The 11,288-nt window shown below is 51.6% G+C and overlaps 1 protein-coding gene across 2 annotated transcripts in view; it reads right to left on the bottom strand.

Moving 5' to 3' along the window:
* Positions 1-1,883: 1,883 nt before the first annotated feature.
* The window catches only part of ENTREP1 (endosomal transmembrane epsin interactor 1), a 60,112-nt gene continuing 50,707 nt past the window's right edge, over positions 1,884-11,288 (bottom strand). For both annotated transcript variants that reach the window (XM_045772436.2, XM_045772435.2), the window contains 5 exons: positions 10,203-10,332; positions 9,955-10,033; positions 8,263-8,415; positions 5,763-6,055; positions 1,884-2,743 (listed from right to left, as the gene is read on the bottom strand). In XM_045772436.2, the coding sequence (XP_045628392.2) occupies positions 2,540-2,743; positions 5,763-6,055; positions 8,263-8,415; positions 9,955-10,033; positions 10,203-10,332 (859 nt within the window). In that variant the 3' untranslated portion in view covers positions 1,884-2,539. The remainder of the gene's footprint in view (positions 2,744-5,762; positions 6,056-8,262; positions 8,416-9,954; positions 10,034-10,202; positions 10,333-11,288) is intronic.

The following is an 11,288-nucleotide window of genomic DNA, read 5'->3' as shown; positions in this document are numbered from 1 at the left end:
CCCTAATTCCCTCCCAGGGCAAATATATATAAAATATTGTATTATAATTATATTGCAATATATATATTTTTTTACTTTAATATTCCTTAAAGTCTGAGAAGCAAGACAGAAGTCAGTTTTCTGACTTCACCAATACCTTCAGATCTTGGAAGTACACGGGACATCCCCCAGGCGGCCAGATCAACTCTTCAAAGCAGAGACAGGTCCCCACTTCCTCCTGCTAGATGGCAGGCAAGCAATGCCCTCAGTCTCATGCTCCCCTTTCCTCTTCCGGTTGTTGCTGGCAAATTCCCTTTCCTCAAAAGGGCCCGACCATCTCTGTGACTGTTCCTCCAAGGCTAGAAGCAGATGCCACCCACTGTGCGCCGCCCATCTACCTTCCCCGAGCCTTCACGGCGAGGCCCGCGGTGGCATTTGGAGGGAGGGGTACAGACTTCTGAAGGGGGGGTGGAGGGATGTAGCTAAAAACAGTGCTCTCCCAGAGGGACAAAGCATAAACCTAGAGACGTGAGAAAGGCCTGGCCTTCTCTCCTGGAGCAGGAGAAAGGAGCCTCACCCGGAGACAGCAGGCTGGGGGCAGCCACGCAGCGCGCAGGAGAGCACCTGGACGGGGTTACAGGGGCAGCTCATGGCAGAGAGCCTGTGTGTGGCAGGGGCTTTGAGACACCGGAGACCCCCGCAAAGTGGGCCAAGCCCCAGCGGGCAGCTCCGCTGTGGACAGCTGGGGCTTCTAGAGAAATCAAGAGATGGCCTACTTGCACAGAGAATTCAGGGCCTGGGGGTGGGCGGATGCAAGGGAGAAACTGCCACGTGGAAGCCCCATCAGCCTCCTTGCTAACACAGAGGCCCAGCCCCTAGCCCGGCTCCAGCCCCCAGCTCTCCCCAGCTTCCAGCTCTGCCTCCCCAGCCACGGCTCACCTCCCCCCCACACACACAGGGCCTCCAAACACTCTCCCATCTTGGGTCTTGGTTACTCAGTCCCAAGACCCCACCACAATTCCCACTCGGGCCTGGCCTGGTCGTTGGCCTGCAACCCGCCAGTCTGCGCTGCGGGGAGCCATGCTTAGAAGCCTTACCGAGCACTTTGTCAGAGACACAGGAAATGCCAAACTGCAGCTGCCTGGGAGGTTCTGGAGACGGGCTGCTCTGGTGTGCCGGGCATCATGACCACTGAACTTCGGAGTGACCTGGGGCAAGTTACTGAACCTCATCTTCCTCATCTGTAAAATGGGGACAGCAAGAGTGCCAGCTCTTAGGCTGTTGGGCGGTGAGCCGGGAGTGTGGGAAGCCGCCAACGCAGTAGCTGGAGCACAGGCCTGGCCAGCAAGGCCGGCAGCCCCTCGCCTAGGCAGCCTAGGACCCCAGCCTCAACTATTCTCCAGCAGCACAAGATCTCTTGAAATGCAAATTAAATCCATTACTCCCGAGGAAAACGCAGCTGTGGTATATCTCATTGTTAGCAGAAAATCCAGCCTGAGGCTCTCTCCACCTCTCCCCTCTCCTCTCTCTCCGGCCCCACTGGCCTCTAGTGCTGCGGGCTCCTGCTTTGGTTGTTCCCTCCGCCTGGAACACCCTTCCCTGACCCTCAAAGTCCAGCCAGCTCAAACCTCACCTCCCCAAAGAAGCCATCCCCTTCCTTCTTAGCACGAATCCCCAGTCTGTAATCCCTGCTAGAAAGCTCCGTGAAGTTGCTGAGCCAAATGCTGGCTGACCAGGAGGAAGGTCGCCTTGTTACCCCAGGGGTGGTGTTTTGCTGCTTAAACTGGTTTGGTGGCCTGCTGGGACCTGAGAGGCTGCCCACCTCTGCCCCGAGTGCTCAGCCCCTCCTAAGGAAAGGCCTGGCCACCTATGCCCACACGCATGCTGTACACGGAGCCCAGAGGTCCAAAGTACACATTTTTATTCTTGGTTGGGCCTTAGCCACCTCTAGCTTTGCAAGCACGAATAAATGGAATCAACAAGAATTTCTCCCTAAACATTTTGCATGACCATTTGTCACTGAACGAGTTTCCCGTTTTTCCTAAAGAGACTGTGATTTGGGGGTGACCTAAAATGAAGCTTGACGAGTGCAGAACATCGGGGGTAGTCATCCTGCTTCTGTGCCCACTGCTCCTCAGCAAGCAGCGAAAGGCTGCAGGAGCTAGAAATAGCAGCCCAGCAGTTCTGTCCTTCCACGGAGGGAGGAACTCAGGGAGCAGGAGGGCCACGGGGAGGGAGGTGGGCGTAGAATCGTTAGCCCAGTTTCTGCCCCCGTGACCTGACAGAGGCTCGAGGGAGGCTGCCTCCACGGTCTCCAGATCACTGCATCCGAAAGCCAGATGGGCCTGGAAGAACCCGCCTGCCCACCCCTGAATGTCCTCAGTCAGCAGAATGAGGAGCCAGAGGGTGGGAACAAATGTCCTCCAGAGTGCCTGCCCCCCCTTCTGAGGAGTTCCCAGAGGGCACTCCAAGGTCAGGAGGGATTATTCCGCCTTCCGGGTGCATCTTCCTTCCTGCCCCCCTCAGACCAATGCAGGGTGGGGGGGCTGGCCCCAGAGGTTCACAGGACGGTCTCTCGGATGACGCCGATGAGGCTGTGGGGCCGCTCAGCCTCTGCTCGCGGGGGTCTCCTCTCGGCTCGGGGCCTCCCCGCCGGGACGAAGGTGCTCAGGTCCCCGCAGCTCCGCAGGTGCAGGAAGCCAGGCTGTCTCCGAGAGGGCGGCACGTGGGCCCGGGCAGTGCTGGGCTGCAACGGGGCCATTATCTTGGGGAGAATAAGAGGGTGGGGGAGACGTTAGGCTGGGGTCCTCCGACCTGCCCCCTCTATCCATCCATGCACTGCTTAGCTTCGTCGCATTGGGAAAGAAAATAGGATGTTTTCCCAAAGTGGAACTCACCTGGAATACCAGAGATATTTTCTACAGATTGCCTCTTTCCTAATGTTCCTAAGAAATTCCCCAAATTTTCTATCGTTTCAGCTGCCGACCTGCCTCTTCAATCCCCTGATTCATCCATAGCAAGTTCTTGCTTTACACTTAACATTCTTCTTGTCATTTTTATCCAGTTTCCCTGGAGTCTGAGACAGTGGTTCTCACGGGGTCTGCACATTTATGGAGGGGGAGCTGGTTCCGTGCATTCCCGGGTCCCCCACAGCAACTGTGACAGGCGGGGCCAGAACATCTATTTCTAACAGGAACCCAAGTGAGACTGATGTTCTTGAAAAGTTGATAACCACCCGTCTGGCATTCTGACCAGCTAATGGGTTTATAAAATGTCATCCAAAACACATGATGCTTCCGACTGATCTGATAACTCTTCAATAACAAAACATAATAAACAACATAAAAACTCGGCCAGTTTATTTGTAAAAAAAAAAAAATGCATAAGAATGGTTCTACTGCTAGATCTATTTTACGATGTAGCACACATGTAACTTGAAATATAGTAATAATATCACTTACTTTGTAAAATGGCAAACATATGGAAAACTCCTCATCCAGCTGGGACTGAGGAGGGGAGAACTGTCCAGTACGTACAATTTCCAGAAGTTGCACAGTTGTGGCTAGAGGACCTCTTACACTGTTAGCACCTTGAGAAAAGCCCAGGCGCTCCACGACCACCTGACATCACAGAACAAGCACGGCGCTGACTTTTTGTTGAGTTTGTACCATTCCGAGATTTTAAAGTCCTCAGAAGGTTAATCCCTCCAAAAGATGGGACGTTACATTTTGCTAACACACTGTTATTATAGTTGTCTTTAAAGCCCTGTTCTTGTTTCCTGGTCAAAAAAAAATCCCAACATTCAGAGATGTCAATTGCTGTGACATGTAAGTTAGGGTAAGTGGTTTTGAATAAAAGCTCTCCTTCCGCTTGTCTCTCCCTCCTTCTGTCTGGGGAGGGTGTGGCCCTGGGAAGCCTCGCCACTGGAGTCCGCGGCTGGGAGGCCCAGCAGATGGCCCAGCCTCCACTGCAGCAATCCCAGTACCTGAAGCTTTACCCGGACTCGGCACAAACACCCAACAGACATCTGCGGTGAGAGCGTCTGTTGAGCTGTAAGTGCTTGTGCATTTTCCCCCAAAGCTATTTTCCAGGGAAGACTGAGCAGAAGGTCCAGACCAATGGCTTGGCAGACAGTCTGACTCTTACCTCACGAGAGCTTGGCAGCCTTCGACAAGTGGCTCCAAAGACTTGCTTGTGTATTGAGCTATTGGGGCCAGACGGAAGGAAGGCGGCAGGGAACGACTTCTGGCGTAGACCAGGGTTAGGAGGATGTAAATGTCTCCCCTACGCAGATGCTAACTAGAGCATGACCTGAGACCACCGGCTGACCGCTCTTTTAGAAAGCAGACAACAAGAGGGGCCGAGGTTCATGTACCTCTTCATGCGAGCAATCAGAGTGCTCTCTGCTCCCCTGAGTCCCCTGAGGGGCTGGGAGAGAAAGTGGCTTCTGGCTTCTGTCAGAAGAGTCCGGCAGGTAGAAAGGAAAAGGGAAAGGAAAGTGAAAAGGGGCTTACTCAATCTGCCTTAACTCACCTAGGACCCCGTAGCCCTGTGTGTGTGTTGGGCACTTACTGCACAGACACGGACAGGTAACACTTGTGAGCCACTGTGCTCTGAGGTCACAACAGCTACCGCACATCCAAGGGGCAACAAAGCAAATGCCTAAAAACTAACAGCATTTTTATTTTTTTCAGATTTATTTATTTATTTGAGAGAGAGAGCACGAGGGGACAGGCAGAGGGAGAGGAAGAAGGAGAGTCTCAAGCAGACTCCGAGCTGAGTATGGAGCCCTACGCAGGGCTTGATCCCAGGACGCTGAGATCATGACCTGAGCTGAAATCAAGAGTTGGACACTGAACCGAGTGAGCCACCCAGGTATCTCAGGTCGCAGTTTTTAAAAGAGGTGGGTAATTACAGCTGTTTCCCATCCCCAGTTCTCACCAGAAGGAAATCCCAATCAGACACACAGGTGTTGAGACCACCTAGTCCAACACTTCACTTTAAAAATGAGAAAACTGGGGCGCCTGGGTGGCTCAGTCGGGTAAGCATCTGCCTTCGGCTCAGGTCATGATCGAGTCTCACATTGGGCTCCCTGCTTGGCGGGGAACCTGCTTCTCCCTCTGCCCTCCCCCCACCCTTGTGCACTCGCACTCTCTCTCTCAAATAAATAATAAAATATTTTAAAAAATAAATAAAAATGAAAAAACTGACACCCAAATGGATTATGTTACATGCCCGATTTTATCTTTCCACTGGGTGACTTCAGATGAGGGGACTGTACTTTTTCATCTATCATCTATGGAGAAAAGATATTTATTCCTGTAAGTCGTATTGGCTTAGACCACCATTTCATGGGAATGTGAACAGCTTCCAGAATCCTGCCAATATGAAAATTCCTGTACATCCATCATTGCCAGAGGGCTGAGAAACCACGCCCTATCCAGGGAGACCCAACTTGGCAAATGGAGTGCTGACGGCGCCCCACGCTGCCCGGACCCCTTGCCTTTATTCCCAAGCAGCACCACTTTCTTTTCCCAGGCGTGTCCCACATTCCGGAAAAATCGGTCTCTCTCCCTGGGCCAGGAAGCTTGTGGAAAAGTCATCACGCCTGAAAAGAAAGTGCCCCAGCTTCCTCTCCCTCCCTCCCCAGACCTCCTCACCCCAATTTCCTTGATATGGTGACCATGAACTTACTGCTCCTCGGACAGGAAATCAGAGAAGCCGCTTCAGCTGCTATGGAAACAAGTTCTGTGACTCATGTCCGAGATGAGTCATAAAACTACCTGTTCTAGGAAACTGGCACTCGTGATGGCCTCCTCCATGTGCTCCTCATCGGACTTGAGAACGGATTTAATGTTCTCCACAAGCTCGTGGATGTCCGGGGTCATACTGCAGGACGACTGCTCCAGGAACCTCGCCACCAGCAGCTTGGTGTCCATGTAGGACTTGTAATCTATCAGGGACCGAGGCCGGCATCGCGAAGCTCCGCTCCTCAGACCTCTCCTCAAGGTCACCGTGGCCAGGTCCGGTCTTCCCTCGGTCTGCGTCGCGGCTTCGCAGCTGAGCACCGGGGCAGCTGTGGGCGGAGACAAACAACACGTGCCCGTTGGCCACGCCCCTGGGAGCACGGCCCGTACCCGGGACAGCACGGGCCGCTGAGCGCGGCGTGGAAACATGTTGCAAATGCCAACGACCATGCAAATCTTGCTTTTCATCTTGCAGAAGGAAAGGGGGAAGCAAAAACAAAACCGAAAAACAATGACACAAGCTCATTCCCTCAAGTTCCAACAGGATGTGTTCCCCGAACGTTGTAGTGTGCCACGTAAAACACAATCGCGCAGGGAGAGACATGGTAGGGAAGAGCATCGAGAACGGAGCAACAGTGCCGTGGGGTAATGGCCGATGTGTGGGGATGGGTGGGCGAGCACAGAAAAGATGGTTGACCTGATGAGAGAATGCTCCAACGGCAACGGATGAAGGAGCCACTCAGAGAGGCTGAGAGAGACAGGACTGCGGGATGAACGGGGTGCTATGCTCGCTTTGACGGTACCTTTGTCCTGAACATCCTCAGGGCATGGTGCCGACTTTTCCACGCTCACACCATGGCTGTGAGGCAGCTCTAGGGCTGACTATTAACAGAAAGGAAAATCTAGGTGCGGAAAAACCACACGTCATTCCAGAAGTCAAGAGCGGCCTGGGAAATCCACTGCCACAGGCTCTGATTTCCACAACTACCTCCATCAGGAGGGTTTAAGGACCAGCAGCACATGACTACACCACCAAGTGGGTGAAGGGGAACGCGGGCCCGGTCTCGACGTGGTCATAAGCCAGCCAGCAGCCTTCAGTGTACACGACCTTGGAGACTCAGTCTGTGAAGACCTGACAAGCAGGAATCTGATAGTCAAGAAAGAAAGGAAGTGGAGGGTGGGAGGACAGGTGGAGGAAGGGGAGCACTCCTTTTCCTCTGGAGAAAGGTAGGCACTCTAAACTGGGGTGAGCGGCCCCCCTCCAGGCTGCCACGTGCATGTCACAGAGAGCCGGAGTTTTCCCGAGATGCTCCCTACAGACACTCGTGTGCAAAGACAGTCAGGGGCTACACTCAGTCGTTAGAAGGCAATCTGGTCCTTCTACAGCGGAGGACGCCAACAGGTAAACAAGTCTCCTCCCCCCTGCGGCACCGCAGATCTGGAAGGATCTCACTAAGCTGTGCAGAGAGCCAAGTTCCTGTTGAGGCTGGCAGATCGCCAGCTCGAGTCCTCAGACTTGCCAGGTTGGGTAGAGACCCGCTGTGAAATGGGCCTGGGGAGCTGAGGGGCCAGGCTGCTGGCCTATGGGTTTGCAGAGACGCTCAGGCCCAGACGGTGGGACTCCTCCCCGCTCAGAAGACAAGAGGAGTGTTCTCTCTGGCTCCCACACGGTCAGTCTAGAGCTGCAGCAAACAACACAGGCCGTCAGAGGGACAGAACCAAGACTGCAAGGGGGTGACACGGGGCCCCAGAAAGAGCAGGGTGAGAGCGTTGGCAAAGTCGTATTTGCACAGAGCTTGAGGAGGCCAGAGGTGCTTGTTAGAAGAGGTCACCGGAAGAAGCCTGTGCTGGCGGGATTAAAGATTTTCATTTTCTCCCTTTCTTTATTTTATTTTTTACGGTTTTCCACAATGAAAAGCTATTTGGAGATGTTCAGGTATTCGCATATTCAGAAAAAGGACTCAATGTATTTTAAGTCTTTAAAATTTGTTATATTTAAAATTATTCAAATGACATCTATAACAAACTCCACACAGACAGGGAGAGAATGAGAGTGTGAGTTTCACTCTATCTAAAGTTCTTAAAACAGGTCAGATTTAAATAACTCACCTACCCATACACAGTAAAAAAAAAAAAAAAAAAAAAGGAAAACTTAGAACATAAGAGAGGAGGTTAAAAAAAATACACCCCTTTAACTTTTTCCTTGAGAACGTCTATTTCCATAAGACTGCAAGCACCCAGAAATCAGAACAACGTTTGCATTTTCTTCATGTCCTATCTACAACTCTATCATGTGCAACCAAATGCTTTTGCTGACAATGACTTCAAAAGAAAAAACTCTACCAGCCTTAAGAAATGTGGCAGATGAATATTCCTAATGTGCGTGTAGAATATCTTATTTTCCCAAGACCTCTTAACCTCTCTCGAGACATCTCTCAAGCTGCAGGGCGGCGGGCGGCCAGAGCCACCGCTTTCGCCTGGCGCCTTTGGGCAAACACGCAGGGTGCTGTGCAAGGAGCCTGGGGCGTGACATCACCTCTCTCCGCGGAATGATGGAGCACAGGGTCGCTCCGCGATCTTGTCCTCAGGGGTGGGAAGACTCTCCGGCTCCTCGTGGGAGGTAGCTGGTTTGCATCGGGAGTTGACATGGACGTGCTCTCTTCTCCAGGTGTGTTAGGAATGTCCTCACCTGATTTTTTTTTTTTAAAGAGAGAAACATAGATTATTTCACCAGCTGCTGCCTTCAAAATGTTGGGCAGGAAGCGCCTGTGAGCCGGAACCTTCAGGGGCAGGGGAACACAATTACCCACATTGGCTTAGGCTGCTGGCCCGTGGGGGTTTTTTTCCCAGCACCGTGGGAAACGCTGACTCTCCAAACCACCCCTCCACACCCAGAACAAGCCAACAAAAACCGTAAGTCCAAGTATAAAATCAAGAGGCCTTGCTAAAATGTCAGGGTTTTTTTGTTGTTGTTGTTATTGTTGTTTTCTGCAAGTGCTCAGAATCTTCTCCAGGGAAGCGTCCTGGTGCGGCACTAGAAAGCTTCTAGCCGCTTCCCCGTTTCTGACAATGCAAGGTGAGTGAGCCTGGGTGGGTGGAAAAACACCTGCCCAGGTCAGGTGACTTCCCTGAGGGCTGCCGGCCTGACGCAGGCACCGGAGGCATCCGCACAGCTCAGGGTGCAGGCCTGACGGCCATTACAAAGTGCCCGTGACTGCCGAGTGGATGGGGAGAACCACTCAAGAAATGGATGACTTCTGCTCAGGACAACCCCATCACGTCATCGGTGAGCCTAAGTGTGGTCCGGGAAACTTTCTTAAGAAATGGGAGAATGACAAACATATTTAGAGAAGAGAGCACTGCTTTGTTATTCTAAGATGGAAGGTGAACAGAACAGAAACTCGTTTCAAATGGTGCTGCTGAAAAATCACCCGCCAGGAAAATAGCTGGAGAGTTGATACATTATTTATCACCCCTGCCATTTTGTGCTGGTGGACAGTTCTCTGGGCCATTTAAAACCTCTCCAAAGAGGACAGAGAGCTGCAATCATGTTCCCTTAAATGACAAGGATAACTGTAAACTGACTCTTGTATTTTGAGGCAGGACGGAAAATCAGCATTCACTACTGGAGAAGGCAGCACGACCTGGACCTGAGGTTATAAACGGCAGCACAATCTCACAGCAAATCATCCTGCCAGAGACACTCCTTTTCTCCCCTTAAAAGAGCCCATCTTATTATAACAGGAGAAAGAAAATCTTAGGTGGAAGAACACAGGAATGCCAGATTAAACTCTCCAATCCATTTCACAGGTCCCTGAGAAGAGCCTGGTGACTCATCAAAGATCCTGAGGCTATCTTTATTTCTGTTCGTATAGTATCTCCTACTTACACCTGGAAAGAAGGATGTAATTTTTTAAAAAGATTTTATTTATGTATTTATTTGAGAGAAAGAGAGAGATCATGAGCAGGGGGAGGGGCAGAGGGAGAAGCAGACTCCCCGATGAGGAGGGCACCCGATGCAGGGCTTGATCTCAGGACCCTGGGATCATGACCTGAGCCTAAGGCAGGTGCTTAACCCACGGAGCCACCTGGGTGCCCCAAGAAGGATGTAATTTGAACCCCTGGCTTCAAGATTTCTGACCTCCAACAAAATATCATATAGGTCATTATTTCATGATCTCTTACTCGACTGAACCCTGAGTTTGGGCAGCAATCAAGTATTTATTACCTTGAGTCGCTGGCATGCAGATCGGTTCCAAGGGGCTCGTGGCACCTTCCGATCCTTCTGGCATGTGGAATGAAGACCCCTACATCACAGAAGAAAAGAGGGTTATTCGTTGATATTCAGCTCGTCCCCCACCCAGACGCCACTGAACTTAGAAGGATGTTCAGGGCCCAGTCTCCCACTGTTCTCTGCACGCCAGGCTGAGTTACCTGCCAGCGGTCAGCGTACCAACGGGAAACTGCGGACCGTACCTGCTCCTGGTCTGTCTGGCGCACCACAGCTTCATAGGGAGGCGGGGGGTCCAGGGGGCAGAACACTTCCACACCTTTGATTCGTGCTCCGTAGATATGCGGGAGGGGGATGACATCAGGACCGACCATCCTAGGAGAAGCATCATGGCATCAGGAAGCACACTGGGCAGACTGCGCGTCTGACGGCGCTTGCTTCTGTGTGACGGCCTTTGCCTCGGGACAGTTATCCGCCGACAGAGCAGAAGACCCCTCACCCCTCCACCACAGTCTCCTGGCCCAGAATTGGGGGAAATAATCTCAGCTGATGGAGGGCCCAGAGTTTCCTAGGCAAGTGACAACGTATAAAATGCAACACCCTCATTTCCTTGAAATCCACTAGCCAAAAAGCAAGCAATAATCCACAGACAGAAAGCAGATTAGTGGGGGGCTGGGGGGAGGGGAGCTCGGAGTGACTGCTGAGTGGGTGTAGGTCTCCCTGGAGGTGATGAACTTGCTGCAGAGCCAGATGGCGGTGGAGGCTGGACAGTACTGCCACGGTACCAAGTGCCACCCAACGGTACACTTCCAAGTGGTTCCACTCATGTTACATGACCTTCACCTCAACGAAAGAAAAAACACAACTAGGGACTCAGGACAACTCCACGGTTTCTTACATTAGTACATGACAAAATTTCTTGCCTGGGTTTCCCTAACGTCTGATTCATGGTAGAAACTCCCTATTTGTTAAATAAATATTTGAAGGGCTGAATTAATTTTTTCCAGGAAAGCGAACAACATCACGGCTCAAAGACAAAGCAGGATGAATCCCAGAGAGACCCTTCCTAAATACAGTCAGTCAACAAATGCTGCTCGAACACGGGCTTCAGGCCGGGCACTGGGGTTTCTGTCCTGTGAGTGAGAGACCCTCCAGAGCAAACCAACAAAGAAACCTCAAGATATTCTGCCTGTGTTCATAGAAAACTACACACACACAGGAATAATCTAGATAATAAATTATCAGTAATAAAAGGATAGTTCAAAATACACAGAAACTTGATCCTTTTGACCAGACTTCTGGTTATAAGATAAATAAGTCCTGGGAGATGT

Source organism: Ursus americanus, chromosome 34 (genome assembly GCF_024610735.1).
Source record: "Ursus americanus isolate L20-20 chromosome 34, mUrsAme1.1.p, whole genome shotgun sequence".
Classification (NCBI taxonomy): domain Eukaryota; kingdom Metazoa; phylum Chordata; class Mammalia; order Carnivora; family Ursidae; genus Ursus; species Ursus americanus.
This window is presented reverse-complemented; position numbering and strand designations above follow the sequence as displayed.